At 42.1% G+C, this 19,562-nt stretch overlaps 1 protein-coding gene across 1 annotated transcript in view; it reads right to left on the bottom strand.

Moving 5' to 3' along the window:
• Positions 1-3,542: 3,542 nt before the first annotated feature.
• The window catches only part of scp2a (sterol carrier protein 2a), a 29,108-nt gene continuing 13,088 nt past the window's right edge, over positions 3,543-19,562 (bottom strand). Inside the window, exons 12-16 of the mRNA XM_083659598.1 lie at positions 19,076-19,229; positions 13,675-13,771; positions 11,793-11,922; positions 7,236-7,315; positions 3,543-4,743 (exon numbers count right to left, since the gene is read on the bottom strand). Coding sequence (XP_083515724.1) covers positions 4,648-4,743; positions 7,236-7,315; positions 11,793-11,922; positions 13,675-13,771; positions 19,076-19,229 — 557 coding nt within the window. The 3' untranslated portion in view covers positions 3,543-4,647. The remainder of the gene's footprint in view (positions 4,744-7,235; positions 7,316-11,792; positions 11,923-13,674; positions 13,772-19,075; positions 19,230-19,562) is intronic.

The following is a 19,562-nucleotide window of genomic DNA, read 5'->3' as shown; positions in this document are numbered from 1 at the left end:
GGAGAAGCATTCGGGGGCAGTGCGTTATGGGTGTTCGCCAAAACGACCGAGACAATCACAAGCCGCCGCAAAATCAAAAACAACAGAAGACAACAATCACCAAGTCACACTCTGAACTCTGTCCATGTACAGTATTATGATATAATGCTTTACATGTATTTATGTATGTCAAAAGTAAAAACCAACAAAATACTACCATGTTTTCAAGAGCTGCCATTCTGTCATGAAAAGGAGCATTTCACTGTAGTCCAATTTTATGAAAATGTGCCCTCTAAGAAAAAGGAAAAAAGAAATCAAAGAAGGAAACATGTGAAGACAAAGATATGCATGTAGTATGGTAGTTTGGGTTGAGTTCTTCCTCACTGAAGCTTTGATCATATTCATATTGCCCCAAATATCCAAAAGGCCTATAGGTTTGTTTCAGTCTGAACTGTCGTGATACAGTATTCTCATGCATCTGGAGGCAGTGTTAGGGAGTTTCAACAAAAGAGGCTGTACTCCAACCCAAGTGCACCTTTTTTCCCCACCAGAGCTAAAAGGTTTGAAGTGCCACATTAATGAAGGCTTCTAGGAGTGTCAATGAAAACGAAGTGAAAAGCTGTTGATGGATCCAACAGATAGGTAAGCAATATTAGTGGAGAGTCCCAGTCCACCACGCGTCCTTTAGGAACGGAACCAGATGGCTTATTAGAATTTCACTTTGGGAAAAACGCTATTCTCAGAATGACGCCGAGACTAATAATACATATTTTCAAGGACAGTAATACATCCATTAGGGAAGACAGTCTTCCATTTATCCACTCACTAAAGGGGAGGAAAAACATCAAGTGTTTTGTCATCATGCTGCACTTAAAGAGTCCTTTGATGACGCATAGTGGTTTTCAAATGGACCAACTGGACCGGTGCTGTACGTGCCTCTGAGGAAGAGGAGAGCATGACCTTGGAGCAAGCAGTGAAGAACACCATCACCACGGCAACCTGGCTGAATAGGAATTGTGTACAAATGTCAACCCACTGAGCAAAGATCAGGAGAAATGGCTAAAATGAACAGAATGTATAGGAGGGGGGGGGGGGGGGGCACACATGATTCACTCTTTTCAGAGAAGTGGTTTTAGCTACAAATGGCATCTCCCACCATTGCTGAGAAACCCTACCAATGTCTGCCTCCAATATGAAAACCAACACAAATGTGGGATGGTTATGGACAGATCAGGAGTGGAATGGACAGGTCATGGTTATTTTATTCATTATAGACACAAACTGTATGTACTGTATACCAGTGGTGTAGTCTATGTGATACACAGTATACCCACTAGAAAAGCTCCAGGATTTGAGTATGCCCACTTAAAATTGGGCAAATACAGGATAGGTAACAGTAAATTTTTGTGACAGTTTTAGGCCTATATCTGTGTCATTATTCAGAGAGAGAGAGAGAGGGGGGGTGGGAGAGATCTACATCCCTAAGGCCAGTGATTATCAACTCTTTTCATATCAAGGGCCCCTAATTTAGTTGACATCAGGGCAACAGTCCCCCATTTGATGAGATTTTGTCTCTCAAACCCAAATCTGAGAATATTTCTAGATGTGATTTTGTCCAGAGTTCCATGAGTATCTGTATTGTAGGTAGAGAGACAACAGGCAAACTATGATCAAAACAGTCATTCTTCTACATTCTCTAATGGTGGTAACTTTATGTAAATGAAATAATAATGGAATGATAACCATTCATAAATTTGCCCGGGACCCGCAGGCAGCCCCCCTACCCCCCCACCCCCGCCACTTGCGGAAACAAATCTCACTCCAAGCTGAAACTTAACATATACCCGCTACAAAAAAACTACACCACTGCTGTATACAGCTTTTGGTGTAGCAGACGTTTTGGATGAAGTTGGACTTCTTGGACTTTTAAGTAGTTTTGCCTTGGGGGTGTGAGGGAAAGCATTACAAAAACCTGAATGTGAAGTCCAAAAAACCATGCTCTTGAATAGGAAAAAAGATCCATGACCTATTAGCCTCCACTTCTTCCCTGGTGTTCAAGTGCTGGGCTGCATTCAAAACTCCCCAAAGTATAAAACTTTTCCTCCAGTTCACAGGAAGACTTTGTTTTTTATGAGGAAACAGGTTGTGCTTCCAACCCAAGCCGGCAGCCATGCAGCGTTATCTCAGAAGGTGCAGGCTGGTCAGGTCAGGGGTGTGTGTGTGTGTGTGTGTGTGTGTGGGGGGGGGGGGGGGGTAACAGGGATAATAAATTGACAAATCTAGGATCCAGCAGCGACTGTACTTCCTGCGACGACTCAGGGTGTTTGGGGTCGGACAGAGGATTTTGTTATTATTTTATCATGCTGTTATAGAGAGCATTTTTCGTTACGGTATGTCTGCTTGGTTTGGCAACTTACCAGTTAAGCTGAAATCACAAATAAATAGACTGGCTCATACTGCAATGAAAGTGATGGGGGTGAGGGAGCACCCCTCCCTTCAAATACTCTTTGAGGAAACTGTAATCAGACAAGCTAGGAAGATCATTGCTGACCCCTCTCATGTCTTGTATTCAGAATACGAACTGCTTCCATCTGGCAGGCGTTACAGAGTCCCAATCAAGAACAAAAAAAGACACCTCAACAGATACAAATACTCTTTCATCCCCATATCAGTCAGTCTCCTAAACTCAGGTCATAGGTAATGTATTGTTGATTGTACTGTAAATTATTGATGTTTGCACTTTGGTTGTGTATTTGCACATGTCGGCACTGGTGTGCTATGCACTATTGTTTTTTTGTTGTTGTTTTTGTTATGGCACTGTGTACCTATGTGGCAGCCTGTATGTCCAAGACAAATTTCCCTCGGGACAAATTAAAATAATCTTAAATCTTGAATCTTGAACAAATAAAGGAACTAAAATAAAATTGGAGAAAGAGGGAGGTAGCCTAGTGCAGAACGGGTGAACCAACAGCAACAAAAGAGGAAATCAATCAATCAAATACAATCTGACCCGCACTCAGGAAAAACATTGATTTATTTTCATTTTTACATGATGACCATAGTGCAGCCAGACGTTTCAAGGCAGTGGCCCCTTTTTCAGTAACTGCATAAAGTGTAACTAACAAACAATTCTTTCTATCCTATGGGGGAGGGCCTATGCAGCAAATCTAAGCAGATCATCTACTCTACAGGGGGAACATGTGGGGGATGCATTTCAATTATAATTGATTGATTTATATTGAATATAAACACATGCACTGACTCACACTACCTGTTGCATAATAATGTGGTGTGGCCTTGACTTCACATGTCGTAAACACTAAGAATGAAAATGTGTCGAACAAACATACTTCTACTCATCTGTGTGGGCAAATGCACTCTTTTCTTTGCTTTGCAGACAACCACTTCAACGGCAATGGCAAAAGCCACCTAATCTTTCACTTTGATTTTCTTTTTCTTGACTGTAATTGTAAAGCAAACATTCTCCAACAAACACCAACAGGCAGTTTGTTGCAGTGGGCTATTATGCAGCCAGCACTCAAGTGCAAAAGTAGACAGCCAACCTCAACAGGCAATGAGTGCACAGGGTCTGTGTTTATTCACCAAGAGGTTAGTAATTATGGAGGTCTGAAAGCTTTCTTGCTTTTCATTTTTGTCTCTCCCACCCACTTGAAGAATTGGGTCCACTTTATTTGAGCCTTCAAGAAAAAACAGTTTCAGTATTCTTGTCAGTGAAGGTTTTATTTAGTAAAAATGTTAATCTCCATCATTCACAGATACAGTATTCTATACAAAATTATTTATCAAAATGCTCACGCCAACAATGGCCTTGAATCACATATTTCATTTCATAGACAGAAATCAGAGGCACGCCGAGTGTTTTAACTACATTATCATCAAATATATTATTATTTACCATTATCACAACAGGGGTTCTAACACATTGTTTTGGGAAATGCTTTTATTAATTTTGCACTGGTGTTGCATATATTAGCGAGTCAATGCCAAGCGACAGCAAAGTTTCGGTGGTAGAAGAAGTTCCACAAGTCACATCAGTTCAGTTCAGACTTAAAGATGATGGGCGTAGATCCAAAGATGCATGTCTCACCAGTCAATCTCTATCAAAGTAGCAGCTGGAATTGAAACTTCATGGACTCACCCAGCACATTAGCCAAGTATTCAGACAGCTTGTCAATTAGCAACATCACACTGTCAACAGGAGTTCATTTTCCACCAAATTCCCTCAAGAACCGCTGCTCAAAGGCCAAAAAGTACCAGACAGTTTGGAGGAAAATTTGCTCAATATTCAGTGAAAGGAAATAAAATGACAAAAGACAGGATAGCAGAGGGGGGGGGGGGGGGGGAGAGAGAGAGAGAGAGAGAGAGAGAGAGAGAGAGAGAGAGAGAGAGAGAGAGAGAGAGAGTTTGTAAATCCACTCTGACGCTCTACACTGAAATGAGAGCGCGAAGGTACGGTACATTACAACGGTGCTCGGAGTGCTATTTCCGAAGGCACCCAGAGAGAGAGAGAGAGAGAGAGAGAGAGAGAGAGAGAGAGAGAGAGAGAGAGAGAGAGTCAGTAGAAGGACGGAGTAGAGGTAGAGGCAAGGAACAGTGGTGCTGATGAGAGAGCGCTGCGGTAACAAGCATGACGGTGGCGGGAGAGTTTCACAGCTTGGCCTTGCCTGGTGTCAGCTGGAGGTTCTGCAGCTTCATAGCCATGCCCATGTTCCCGGTGATCTTGAGCTTTCCCTGGAAGAACGCCTGCGAGGGCAGAGCGGAGCGGGTGGAAGAGGAAAATAAACCAGTCAGAGAGGGGAAACAGATTTGTCACCCGATCAGAATAACACAAAACAATGTCAGAATTCGTATGATTTTTTTTTAATGGTCTATCTTGTATTTCAATCCAGCTATCTAAGTATTTAAGTACTAAGTAAAGCAATAGTTAAATGCCTGTTTAAGTTCAGTGGACTGCCTGCAAAGTTATCCAAACTTTAAGAGAAGAAGAGGTCAGAAGTTTTGCACGAATATTGTCGCTTGCGTCAGTTAGCAACTATTTTTGGAAATGGCAGCAACCTTCCATCTGAATGACATCAACAGGGGAGCAGATGGTGTTTTTTTTTACTGCCGCAGTGTTCTTTCATCGATCGCACTGTCAATCCACTTTTATGGAGGTGTTTTATGGAGGTGTTAGTTCTATGGAGAGATATATGTGTCTTTATTCTGTGACTGAAAGTTTACATCCTGTAACCAAAGACTGTATCGGTGAGAAAATAAATCCACTTTGTAATCAAAAAATAGATCTGTAAGCAAAAACATGGATTTGAAAACAAAACTATCAACAATCCAATCAAAGAAAAATTTAAAAATAAAATAAAAATAATGTTTTTAGATTTTTCATTAATGTGAATTAAAAAAAGTTGCATGCAAACACAAACATTTTGTTCTCAACTCCAAAACATTTGTTTGTGAAACCATTACGTTTGCTTACAAAGCTCAACTTTTCTTTTGCGAAACGAAAATTTTGTTTGCAAAACCTGAGTTTTGCAAAACTTTTTCTGTTACAATAAGGGCGGGACCTACAGCAGAAAGAAGTAACGCACGTCCCTATTGGCCAGTGTCGATCGGAGTGATAGCTTGGCAACATCCAATCCAGTACGAGACAAGGCGGAGGGCGGGCACTTGAATGGAAGTATTTCCTGAAGGAATCTCCATTCCATTTCAGCGCCAGTTATAACCACAGATTGAAGAGAGAAGCCATGAGTATGTTCACACCAAGTGCATGTAACCTGACCAAACATAAAAACAACATAAAAACATTGGTGTGAACATACTCTCTCTTCAATCTGTGGTTATAACTGGGGCTGAAATGGCATGGAGATTCCTTCAGGAAATACTTCCCGCCCTCCGCCTTGTCTCTTACTGGATTGGATGTTGCCAAGCTATCACTCCGATCGACACTGGCCAATAGGGACGTGCGTTACTTCTTTCTGCTGTAGGTCCCGCCCTTATTGTAACAGAAAAAGTTTTGCAAAACTCAGGTTTTGCAAACAAAACTTTTCATTTCGCAAAAGAAAAGTTGAGCTTTGTAAGCAAAGGTAATGGTTTTGCAAACAAATGGTCTGGAGTTGAGAACAAAATGTTTGTGTTTGCATGCAACTTTTTTTTAATTCACATTAATGAAAAATCTAAAAACATTTTTTTAATTTAATTTTTTAATTTTTCTTTGATTGGATTGTTGATAGTTTTGTTTTCAAATCCATGTTTTTGCTTACGGATCTATTTTTTGATTACAAAGTGGATTTATTTTCTCACAGATACACTCTTTGGTTACAGGATGTAAACTTTCAGTCACAGAATAAAGACACATATATCTCTCCATATAGTTCCAATCTAATGTCACCTTAACCCTGACAGTAATCTTTAGGAAGAAACACTTCAAACCAAGGAGGTTCTGTGCTTCAAACAGGGTCGATACGTGTGAGTAGATAGAATCTTTCGAATGCAATGTGCCATCAGCAGGGAGAGCTTACATCAATAAGGGGACGTTTTAAATGACAGTAAAGATACCAAGGAAACTTTAAGAAAGTAAATATACTACCGGTAGTTAAAAGAGAAATGTGGATTCTCAGAGGATAACATACACATGTTTAACGTATACATTTTGGCATGTGGCATCACTGAATGACATCTCCAGTTTAGATTTACTAATCAGGCCAAATTAATTCTATAATTACTTCATGGCCAAGCAATGTTGGAGGCGGAGCATCATATATAATGGATATTTATACTTTTTACGATGTGTTCTACCAATTTAAGACTAAATTCATTCATTAAATTGTAACATTTAAAAAAGGCAGATAATGGCACAGTTTTACTTTTCATCTGTAATGACTAGGCGTCTACCGGTTCACAAAATTCATGGTTCGGTTCTATACAACACAGTGGTGTCACAGTTCGATACGCTTTTAATACAGCAAAAAAGTAGAAATGCCAGAGAAATTGCCTTAATTTAAAAAAGTAGAAATTATTTATTTTACTTGTATTATTTTCATAGTCTAGTTAATTTTTTATTTCAATTTAAAACATCAAAAACATTTAGGACAATGTTTTTTTTTTAAACACTTTTCATCTTTTTCATCTCAGTTTTAGTTTACCATGTTTGTTGAAGCCTCGTACCTAAACGGGTCAATGTGAATATGCTTATTACACACGTGCGCGCCCACACACACACACACACACACACACACACGCACCGTCTGTGGGTTCATCTTTCCCGTCATCAAAGCCAGAAGATCCTCGTCGCCCATGGCAATGGTGCAGTCTGCCTTCTTGTCTAAGAGGGAGGGAAGAGCAACTTATATATGATCGGTGTCTTTCAAATTAACACATTATATTGATGAATACATCCAAAGAGAAAGAGAGAAAGTGCTGAGCGTAATGCTGCTGTTAGAAAGGTTTTTATCCAATAGGTTCAGGAATGAACACCACTACGGTACAACGGTCAGGTTATAAGAAGAGGGAGTTGCAGACGATCTGGTCAGGTTGAAATATATTTATTGTGACTGTTGCATTATTTTCCTGCGTATGTGTGTGGTTTTTTTTTCATATAAACACACACAACAAAGGGGCCGCAAACACTGCGGTGCTCTCTGGTGCTCTCAACAGACAACACTGAGCAGAGGATTTAAATAGAGAGTGACTGGGGCTAATCAGTCCAGAGTGCTGTCAGGTGTGTATGGGTGATCGCTGGCAGGTGTGTATGGGTGAATCAAGGGAAGGAGAAAATGTGAGGTGTCCAGGAAGTAACAGTCCAGAAGTAACTCTTTTGTACTGCTGTCAAGAGTGATAAAGTAGCCTAATTGCTCTGCCAGGATGAAAAGGATTTCACGCTACACTTGGCAGTTACATTAAAGGTTTCATTCATGTAAAAATACATTCTACGCAATAGGAGAACAATCTGTCATTGATTAAAGTTTCCTATATTCTGACCAAAGATCATTGTTAAATCCCGTGCCTCAGACACCGACTGTACTTTACGATAGCCACCCTGACTTCACGACATCTTTCATGGTAAATGGTAAAATGGTAAATTGACTGCATTTATACAGCGCTTTTATCCAAAACACTTTACAATGTGCCTACATTCACCCAATGACATTTTTCATGACATTCCATATTATCTTGAAGCAGCAGGGGGCAAAATTGAGCAGCGGGGGGGGGTTACCACTGCTAGATTTACATATAGAGGCACAAGTTAAAATGCATCCAAATAATTTATCCAAATTGTGGAGTTTTATTGTGAACACATCTGAATACACTCGCAAAGTGTGGTGTAATTGGTTCACTTCAAGATGCCCTTTGAGTCTGGTTCGACATGTGTGGGATGCGTAAACAGAGGAGCCACTTTTCACAGCCATTTTTTAAGCCATTAAGTGGAGAGATTTGACAGCAGAAGTGTTTGCCCTTCACCATTTTCATGACCTCCTCCTTGAGGGTGGATGCAGAGTCTAGCCTGCATTACCATGTATTCAACTGGTTAACAGAGATGTTCAAAGAAAGGAAGATGAAGCTGCCTTCACTGGCTTCCTGTCACCCACCGGATCAACTACAAACTCCTCGTGATCCCTTACAAAGACCTTCACCAACTGCCCCCCCCCCCCCCGACCTTCACCAACTGCCCCCCCCCCCCCCCTCCTCCCTCCACCCCATATCTCAGCGACCTCCTCTCCCCCCCCACCAAACCCGGTCCCTCAGATCCACCTCAGCCGGCCTTCTCTGCACCCTCAGTCCAACCTTCTCCAGGGCAGCTCCCAGGCTCTGGACCTCCCCTCCCTCAAGATATCAGAGACTTTGCCCCTTTCGGAACTGCTAACATAGCTTACGCTACTACGCAGTCCCTTATTAGTACACCGCCGATGTAGCGGAAACAGGTCGCTCCGTCTGCAAAATTGTTCTAACTACTCGATAAAGTTTCGCAAATGAAATTTCAAATGTACTTACGGACAGAAAAGGGTTGTGTGAACCTCCGCGGATGATGTAGAAACACTAGCGACACTAATAAACATGTTTAATCCCTCACTGAACCCCAGGTCTAATTTCTTCAAAATGAATCAGCTAGAAACACTCGTCTTCTTCTGCGCTGCTGTCATGGGTGGTGCGCAAAGCAACCATAGCGCTCGCTATCACTTCCGGCCCCTGGCGGCCGGAAGTGGCACTTTTGTAGTCTTTTGTAGTTTTTTGTAATTATCGCTGGAAGATAAACAATGGAAAATAGGGGAAGCTATTAACAAAATTACTGTAATAATCACATGGCTGGCTGTATGTTACTTTTTTTTAATAGCTGAATTGGAGACATGTACTACCGGCCCCACAATATTTTTAAAAAACATTAATAGAAACACATGACATTAAAAACATTGGCAAAGTCATGACAGATTGTAGAGTTTAGTTACTTTACAACAATATTATTCAAGTAGTACTTCAAAGTAATCATCAGTAGGGAAATAGTAGTAAAAATCAGGCTTATTACCTTGTCCATTAAATTTCCAAAAAGACCAAAGCAGGCACTTTTCCCATATCCAGTTGGCAGGACAGCAAATACATTTTTGCGGTATACCAATGCTTTTAAAATTGCCTTTTGTTCCACTTTTAATGGAAAAGGTGACACCTCTTCAATTAACCTGTCGACATCCATTCTCACGTGGTGAGGGCTTCTGACTTCATGTGTAATGTGATTGATATAGCGGTTCCGACCGCCAGGGGCCGGAAGTGATAGCGAGCGCTATGTTTCTTTTTTGTTTTTTTTGTTTTGTTTTTTTTAACCATTGACTTTTAATTTACAACTGTAAGGCAATCATCACAAGTGTATACAACTTCGACAAGCATGAACAGACACAAGGCAGCACATTCACACATAATACAGGACAGACAGGGGGAAACACGAAAAAAAAAAAAAAAAAAAAAAACAATTTAAAATAAATAAAACATAAGATGGCTAGAGACTTGTTAAAGATAAATAGAGGTCTTTGGTAAAATTCGATTTAATAAATTTCAGGGACTTCATGTAGAGTTGGGTTTCATTAAAGTAGCAGGTAAAGATGGGTGGAGTTTTGATATATTTGCCCTTATGAATAAAGAATTTAGCTAAGATTAGTAACACATTGATCATTAGGTCCAATTTTTTGTCTTCTAATATTACACCAAAAACAATACTATTATAATCAAGAACAGGCATTACTGTGTTTTTTCCATGTAACCAATCGATGAATTATTTCCAGAACAGTTGGGTGTGTGAGAACATGAAACAAAAAGATGCTCAGTTGTTTCAATATCACCTTAGAATATACACTCATTGCTCTCAAATCCAAATCTTAATCTTCAAAATTCACTGGAAGGGTAGAAGTCATTCATTATTTTGTAGTGAATTTCTTTTGTTTTGGGTGGAACTGGATATTTGAAGAATTTTGTTCTCAATCTACATACTGCTGGTTTGTCAAAAATATTCAAAATATTATTTCTACAAGAACAGGCAGTGTATAAATCATTTGTTAGAATAGACCTTGTGAATTGGTTTGAGCACCTTTTATCAAGAAAATGTATTCCATTGATAAAAAGAGTGCTGAGATGAGAACACAACAGAATCTAGCTGTGGCCGGACTGGATAATGATTTAAGCGATGTTCTGTTGAATCCTTTCGTTTTTATTTTAATTTGTTCTTTGCAATTGCTGCATGTATGCTCCGACATCGCGAACACGAAGCCTGCCTGCGCTTCCAAAACTCTTCTGCGCGCATCTTACAAAAAACTACAAAAGACTACAAAAGTGCCACTTCCGGCCGCCAGGGGCCGGAAGTGATAGCGAGCGCTATGGTTGCTTTGCGCACCACCCATGACAGCAGCGCAGAAGAAGACGAGTGTTTCTAGCTGATTCATTTTGAAGAAATTAGACCTGGGGTTCAGTGAGGGATTAAACATGTTTATTAGTGTCGCTAGTGTTTCTACATCATCCGCGGAGGTTCACACAACCCTTTTCTGTCCGTAAGTACATTTGAAATTTCATTTGCGAAACTTTATCGAGTAGTTAGAACAATTTTGCAGACGGAGCGACCTGTTTCCGCTACATCGGCGGTGTACTAATAAGGGACTGCGTAGTAGCGTAAGCTATGTTAGCAGTTCCGAAAGGGGCAATCAGAGACTCTGAATGCCTCACAGTGTTTCAATCCCATCTCTTCTCCATTGCCTTCTCTTAGCCCCGCCCCCATCCATCCTTCTGTGTCTGTCATGTTTGTCCACCGTTTGTCTCTCTGTTGTCTCACTAACGCCGCCCCTTAGTATGTAGTGTTAAGCAACTTTGAGTTCTAGAAAAGCGCTATATAAATGACATGTATTATTATTATTATTATTACATATCATATGAAAGCAACCAGTAATCCAACCTATAGTGAAGCAGTCAAGCAATTTAACACAAAACTAGGAGAGGGGAAGGTAAGGAGGACTTTTAAGGATGTTACGAGTTTCCTGTTTTTAAGTAGTATGTGTGTGTGTGTGTGTGTGTGTGTGTGTGTGTGTGTGTGTGTGTGTGTGCGTGCGTGCGCTGGTATTTATGCGTGTGTTTGTGAAAAAGTAGAGAGCGATGAGCGATGAGGGCTTGTAGAGGGTGTTTACCTGACATGAGGCGTGACGCTTCTGTTAACATATTCAGCTCACACCGACTGTGGAGCTGAGGACTGATTTCTCAGATTCCTCACAGAGTCCGACAGTATGATTTGTCTTTGTGAACGTGCAGCCGGACAGCTCCGTTGACATGCCTACCTGGGTCGTTGGTGACCGAACCTTTGCCATTTTTCACATCCACGACCCAAAGCCCTTCCTTCCCGTCTGGTCCATCCTTCACCTTGAATGCGAACACTCCTCCAATCTTCTTCACAAACTTCTCTCCTTCCTGAAAAAAGAGTGGTCCTTGTAATGTAGTGCTGGTACTGTAGACAGGTGCTAATGCCCAAAACACTCACATTGCTACGTGAATAAAATCTCCCGTGAATCTGTTTTTATTGAATTTTGTATTGCATCTTACTGCTCAACCTGTAGAGAGGGAAGGACAGTGAGTGCTTCAACCAGTTGTGAGGAGGTGCAGCCAAACACAACATCTAGAAAACACTTAGTTGATTTTTGGTTATACTGAGAGCAAGAGATGTGCTTCTTCACCGTTTCCAAAAGCAGACGTGAAATATGTTTGGTCCTCAGACTGTCAGAGAGCCTTTGAGAATGTTAAAGAGCTCATTTGTGAGGCTCCTGTTCTGGCTGCTCCACAGTGGGATAGACAGTTTAAACTGGCTGTGGATGCGAGTAACGTGGGCGCTGGGGCGGTGTTGTTACAATCTGATGATTTGGGGGTGGACAAGCCTGTTTGTTTTTTTTCCCAAGGAAATTTTAATAAACACCAACTGAACTATTTAGTGACTGAAAAAGAGACACTTTGATTTTGGCTCTGCAACATTTCAGTGTGTATGTTAGCTGTATGCCTGTAGTGGTCTTCACAGACCACAACCCTCTAACTTTCTTAAGTTCTCTCCAGTGTCCCAACCAGCGACTGATTCGTTGGGCTTTGCTGCTGCAGTCCTATAGCCTGGTCAACCGCCACATCAGGGGGCGGGATAATGTGGTGGCGGACGCGTTGTCTCGCGCTCCTGGCCTGTAGTTCTAAACTAAGTATTCTTGTGTCGACTATCGGGGTAACCCATGTAAATAGTGCACATGTATAGTATGTATTTCTCACTAAAAATGTTGATTGTGATGAAAAATTTGGATAGCCTCCATGGATAACATGCACACTTTTAACTGTCATGCGGTGAGGTGTTTATATTAATTTTTGCATCACTTTATTGATTTTGTTTTGTAGCTGGTAAAGAGAAAAAGTTTTCCAGGATTCCCTTTAGGACCCTGTCATTAAAGGGATAGTTCAGTTTGTTTGAAGTGGGGTCCTATGAGGTACTCTTACAGTCAGTGCACTGGGTAAAGCACTCTGGATGCATCGCGCACCGAGATAGGAGAACTGCACTGCAGCTGCGGCAGGCACAGAGAGCTGTCTGCTGAGTGTGATGGGGGCCAAGAGCAAAAACATACAAAACAACAGAAAGCATACATAAAGTGCTTCCATACTGCTCACCTGGCATAATGCAAGTCTCCACAAGCCCTGTGATGCCAAGTTGACTTGAAAATATGTCATTTACACCCTGTTTTTAGCTGAAATCGTCACTGGAGCTAGCAGCTGAAAGTTCAACAACTAGGGTACAACCTTGCTACAGTGACGCGTCCAGAGTGCACTGATGACATCACAATCTCTCTCTCACACACACACACACACACACACACACACACACACACACACACACACACACACACACACACTCTGTGGCGACTGGTAATAAGCATGGTTTCAATATATACACCAGAGACCATTTTATGTTGTTAGATTGGTACCAAGACAGATCACGTTTTCTCATCTCTAACAACCTTTAACACCCACAAGACCCAAATATCTATCAATGATCTATCAGGAGCCTGTGGTCAAAATTGGAAACTTGGAACGATTACAGTACTAGGCATAAAGGAAGAAAGGGGAACAAAGACAACAGAGGACGTTTATACATTTCTTCTGAAGCAGACCTTGTTAGTAAGCTAGTTATGACTTTACCTCCTGCAGTTTCTTCTCAATCTCTTGGAAGACACTGTGAGCTTTGAAACCCTCCAGACCGCCGGCCGAGCTGGTGGGAACTGCAACTACATGGGACCTGTGGGAAGCAGGAAAAAATACCTTTATGGATACATGAGCATGAGGTATAAAAGAGAGAGTGTTATAGGAGGAGAGAGAACATACTCTGTAAAAAGAGACACTGCCATGGATGGTAGTGTAACCGAGTTGGATCAGCGCGGATTCCTCGTGAGTCCCGAGTGGTAGCGAGTGGATTGGTTAAACTCACTCCCCAGGTATAAAGGCATGTTAATCAGCTCCGCCAAGGGAGCTAGCTCTCTTGGCGTTGTGGTTAACATGTCGGTCTCCCAAGCCGAGGGGCGGCAGTTCGAATCCACCCCTGGGCAAGCCCTTAACATGGGTTGCTGCAAGTACAACACTAACCTTCAACCTTGATTGTGTTCTATCTGAGGGCTGAGGCCATGTCATTCTCAAGTGATTCAATCCAGACAAAGTGTTGCAACATAAAGTGTTTAGGTAGCCAGCCTGCATGTATATATACAGTACAAGGTCAAACAATGAATATAAATGGTATATTGTCCCCCACCGGTGATGCAGTTCTGCCCTTGGTTCAGTCAATGCAGTGTGACTAACAAACCATAGTCCCCCCTTTATGGGGGACAATGGCCATTCACCGTGGAAATACAAGGAGCAATGTTCAACTTCTGGGTCACAGCCATGGTCACAGCACACAGAGAACATTATCTATGATCACAAAACCAACAGAACACAACATGTGTCTTTAGGCATGACGAATACTGTGCAAATACGTTCACAGCTCATTGACAATATGGATCCATGTTTTGATTCCATCCATATTCATATATCTGCTATTGGATTCTAAGTCGATTCTCAATGCACCATAATTTTAGTTCCATCCAGGATACGTGACATGCTTCAATGCACAGCCTTATTTTTTCCAATATTTTCCACCACTTGATGTCATCATATCAAGAACATCATTGAAAACGGACTCAAAAGAAAGCACAACCCAAATCTCTCAGGCTACATCTTCACTAAAGAGTTTGCATGAACGGAGCAGAATAAACTATCTCTGTCCACGCACAGGTTTAAAAGGCTTCTCCTCCGTCCATACAGATCGCCTGAAAAGAACCATGCTACGTGTCCATTCACCTACACTGGGCGTGCGCCTGCCGTGCGTGACAGCTAGCTGAGTGTTTGTGTGTGCATACGATTTTTAATCATTCTATTTGACAGCGGCAGCGCTGTGGTCCACTATAGCAGGAGAGAGAGAGAGATCGCAATCATGAGCAGTCTAGCAGCATGTCATATAAGTGCTATTAACGCTATTAAGCGCTATTAATGGTGGCGCATATTAATGAAGTAAACCACCCTCAAACTCGCAGACGGATGCATCGATTTCCTCTGCCACGTGCTGCAATGAAAACAGAACTTTTTATAGGGCTTACTGGGTTATTCTTTAATGCAACCAATCTGCAGCAGTGTATCACTATTACTGACTTCATCACTCTGAAGTGGATAATTCATTTAAAGTTTAGGCCTATGAAGCTGCATCATCTAGTCATTTACACGACCCATCCCTCATGGGATTATTCAGACACATTATAATAATAACAAAAACAAAAACATTCCGGTATGTTAACGCACCCTCAACTATCAGCGCAATTAGACATCAGCAATAGGACGAATCAGCAATAGGACGAATCAGCGTGACGTCGCTTGCCACCCAGAAATGCGGAACCCCGCGGCAGTTAACTATATGAGTTGTGCCAAACAAACGTTAATATCTCAAAAACTGTACATCACATCGCTTATATTTTGACATTCTGAGTGAGAGCAGAAGTAGCTCAAGAGTTTGATGTATAATATATGCATGTCAAAATGTAAACAGGGTCAGCCGGCTAGAGTCAGACACTCGAGCCTCCCAAAGCTCACGCTCCATAGGGTTCCATTGTCGTTGCCACCCAGTGACGCGGTTTGTTTACCAAAATGCTGCTCGGCTGATCCCTCGTATAGACATCAACCATACAGCTTAAACATCATCCAAACATAGGGAAAAACAGCAAATAAACCAATATACAGACACAGGCCCCTGTTAACCTACTGCAGCAACTCTACACTATTAACACTAAATGTGTTAAGCCCCAGCTCATTAAATTGTAAAGTTAAACTGGCTGCCTCGCAGCATTGTGGAAGCTAGAGAAATGTGTGCTTAATTGGCCAAATCCTCTTACTAGAAAACTTCAGATCCGTTTGCCGTGTTCTTCTAACTTCTAAGGATGAAGACGCTCAAGTAGGTCAGACGTTTTGCAATTAGTTTCATGGTGCATTTGTGTTGCTCACAACAACAAGCCAACAAGTTGCTTTCATGGACAGAAATATGTCCCATTTCTCTGTTCACGCAGTATTCCCAAAAGTCTCTAGGATTTGAGCGGCACTTTTGTGTCTCATTACAACATGGCCCTGGAATGAAAATACCTTGGAATAAAATCAGTGAAATCACTCTACAGCTGCTACTAGCAATACAGCTGAGTGGGCTTTGGATGTGCAGAGTGCTCATTACAGCGAAACAAGCAGATTAACAACTCTCTCTCTCTCTCTCTCTCTCTCACACACACACACACACACACACACACACACACACACACGCGCGCGCGCACACACACACACACACACACACACACACACACACACACACACACACACACACACACACACACACACACACACACACACACACGTACGTCTGACAAAGATGTGATGTGATTGATGGAGGATTTTTTGGGAGCATTACACACAGGGAAAAGGCAAAGCCTGACAGTAAAGAAACAAGTAAGAGGTATGTGCCCTCGTGCAACAATCTCTGACATTGGGGACAACAGTCGCCAAAAGACTCATTCTGAAGGAATGGAAGTCCTCCTCTTCACCTTCTTTTCAGGTGTGGCTGATGGACATGCTCTCTGTTGTACAGATGGAGAAACTCAGGTCCCTGAGAAGCAACACGCTTGGGAGGTTCTCAACTATCTGGGACCCGTTTTTGGATTACTTCGACGAGGTTAAGAATGACCAGTAACTGAGGTTAGGGTTTTTTTTTTATATCATGTATATATATAACCACATATAACATTATGCAGCTGATAGCACCATGTTGCAATGTTGATGTATGTTTGTTTTTTTTCCTTTCCTTTCCTGTGTCTGAGCCTGTTTGTCTTGTTTGTATATTGTTCTCTAAAAAAGAAAAAAAAGAAAGAAAAAAGAAAAGAGGTATGTGCCCTCAACACAAACATTTTGGAGGGATTATTCGGTTGTAGCCTAGCCTAATTATTATTTGAAGTGTCCATAAACGAATTCCACCGCAGATTTTTCTGTTAATGGAGTGTGATCTATTTTTCAACTGTACTGCGACGTGACCGTATCAATTGAGAGCGGTGAAGACGTATGAAGGAAAGTAAAACATATTGGAAAGAATAAGGACTGTTTTTGTAGTCCTACTTCTGATAGAGTTTTGTAATGACAACGATGCAGAAACAACTCCATAATGACATGAATGAAAAGAGCTGCGCGTCTGCGCTCATCCAGAACTGTCGCGCGCCTGTGAGAGCGAGCGAAAGAGGAACACGTTCATATTCAAAGACCGTATAGACCTAAACGTAAGGCTTATAGTTCACCGTTACCATGTGAAGAATGCATCATTTGTGTGGGAGTGAGAGAGAAACTGAGTTTGGACACCTTGGAGAGTGCCGCGGTGCTCATCCTGAGTCCTGAGACATAAATATACATCCAGCAGAACAGCTTAAGGAGAAAAAGAAAACATTTATGACTTTTACATATTAACAGAGAATCGCAACGGGAAGATTTGGGATTGTTGCTCGCAACCGAGGCAATTCTGCTTATTGGACAAGAGATGTGGACATTGGACAATATGTTTACATAAGTCTAATGCAGTGCATGTTCTAATCTGTGCATAGATAGTCATGGTTGTAACAAGCTGCGACCAGACCGGTGCTTCTTTGAGAAGGTATCTGGTGGACAGTGGTCACCAGCCTGGAACCTGGATCTGTGTTGTGGAACTTTATCAGCCTCAAACTGATGCAGCAGTCAGGCTCACAGAGTCTTCAGAGCCATGTTCCACAGCAGTGGCACATATACAGTCATGTTTTTTCCAAATCAAAACAGTACAGTGGAGAGCAGTGTCAGAGCATGTCTAATCAGCACTGCAGTATCACTCAAATTGATATTCTTAAAGAATACACCTCGTTAGTCTTCTGCTGTACTTCTGCTGTGCTTGAGAAAACTTGTGAGCCCCGCAGCCACCAGGGGGCCCCTGTGGGAAGAAAGGCTTACAAGCTCTCACACGCTCAATTAAGCTAGAGCTGAGTTTCTGGACTGGACTTAGCAGCGGAAACTAGACATCCAGAACAATAGCTAGGCACCACCAACCATGTGCTAGCTTGCTCCATGGAGTTTAGATAAGCGAATAGTAACGGGAAAAGAGGTGCAGACTAAAAAGCGATTTTATCTTCCCGTGAATGTTTCGGAGATCCAGAGGAAGTGTGTTCCATAAGGCAAAGGCTCTATATAATAGTCTTTTTCACTGCATTAGTTCATTTAGTAGTCATGAATATCAGAACAAAATCCAATTTGATCAAAGAGAACAGTGGGGTCATGAGTAAAAAGTTCTGCTACCCATTATCATTCAACACATTCCATAGCTTTGTACCATCATATTGGACTCCTTTTATTATTCTTTGCTGATAGAATCCTCTCTTTTTCATCCTGTTCAATTTGGTTACTTGATTCCGCAGTCTACAGTATGCTTTTCTCTCTCTAACCGAACCTGACCTAACCAATTGCTTCTTCCTGTAGGTGACGTGCGACAAGTAAAAAAGATGTGGTTAAGATTAGGGTTTTCTCATCTAACCCCGACCATAACCAAACCCTAAAATAATGTGTGTGGTTTGACCGGGAATCGAACCCCAGCCCTCAGATTGGAAGGCAAGCACCTTAGCCATGCATCCACAGGACCGAGCACACCCTGAGCTGCACTTCTTTCACACCCTCACCTTAATCTTAACCACATTTTCCCCCTTGCCGCACGTTTTCAGGAAGAAGCAATTGCGGCGACCAATCAAATGAGTTCGGAGGCGGGGTTCTCCCGGCCCATACTAGGAAAAAATGTTGGTCCAGGTCCAGGAAGGACACCAATACGGTGATATCAGGAGGTGCAGCCAGTGACGGCTCCCCTGACCTTCAGAGTGAATCCACGTCTTCGGCCTGCTCATACTGATCAGTATTTAGATGCCGTGTGAAATGGTAGAAACAGACCATTGACAATGACAAATAGTTATGATGACCTTCTCACCTGGCCTCCTGTGGGAAACCCATCTTGTACAGAGTGACCACCACAGCTCCTCCTAAGCCAATGTTGTGTTGCAGGGCCACCTTTGCCCCAGGGACCTGCCTTCTGTCCGCCTGACCGCGCAGCTGCCAGCACAGCTCCGCACACTGGGCCAGACCTGAGCAATCGCACGCCGAGAGATAGGGGGAGGAGCAGGGGGTGGGCAGGAGAGAGAGTGGGAGTTTTGAAAATGTTCTCAACTCTGGACGGTGCCGAGTTTCAAGTTATGTGAGTGGATTAAATTGAGATGAGTGAGACAGACATGAGTAATCATCCTCGTAATGATAGAATGATCTACAGAACAAAATATGTCATGAATGGAGCACACAATGTCAGGCAGAACATGTCACACACACACACACACACACACACACACACACACACACACACACACATTACTTTGACAAGCATCAGCGATGGCTGCTAATTCAATACAACATACAAGCATGCC

The sequence above is a fragment of the Poromitra crassiceps genome (assembly GCF_964638095.1).
Source record: "Poromitra crassiceps genome assembly, chromosome: 23".
Taxonomy (NCBI): Eukaryota; Metazoa; Chordata; class Actinopteri; order Beryciformes; family Melamphaidae; genus Poromitra; species Poromitra crassiceps.
This window is presented reverse-complemented; position numbering and strand designations above follow the sequence as displayed.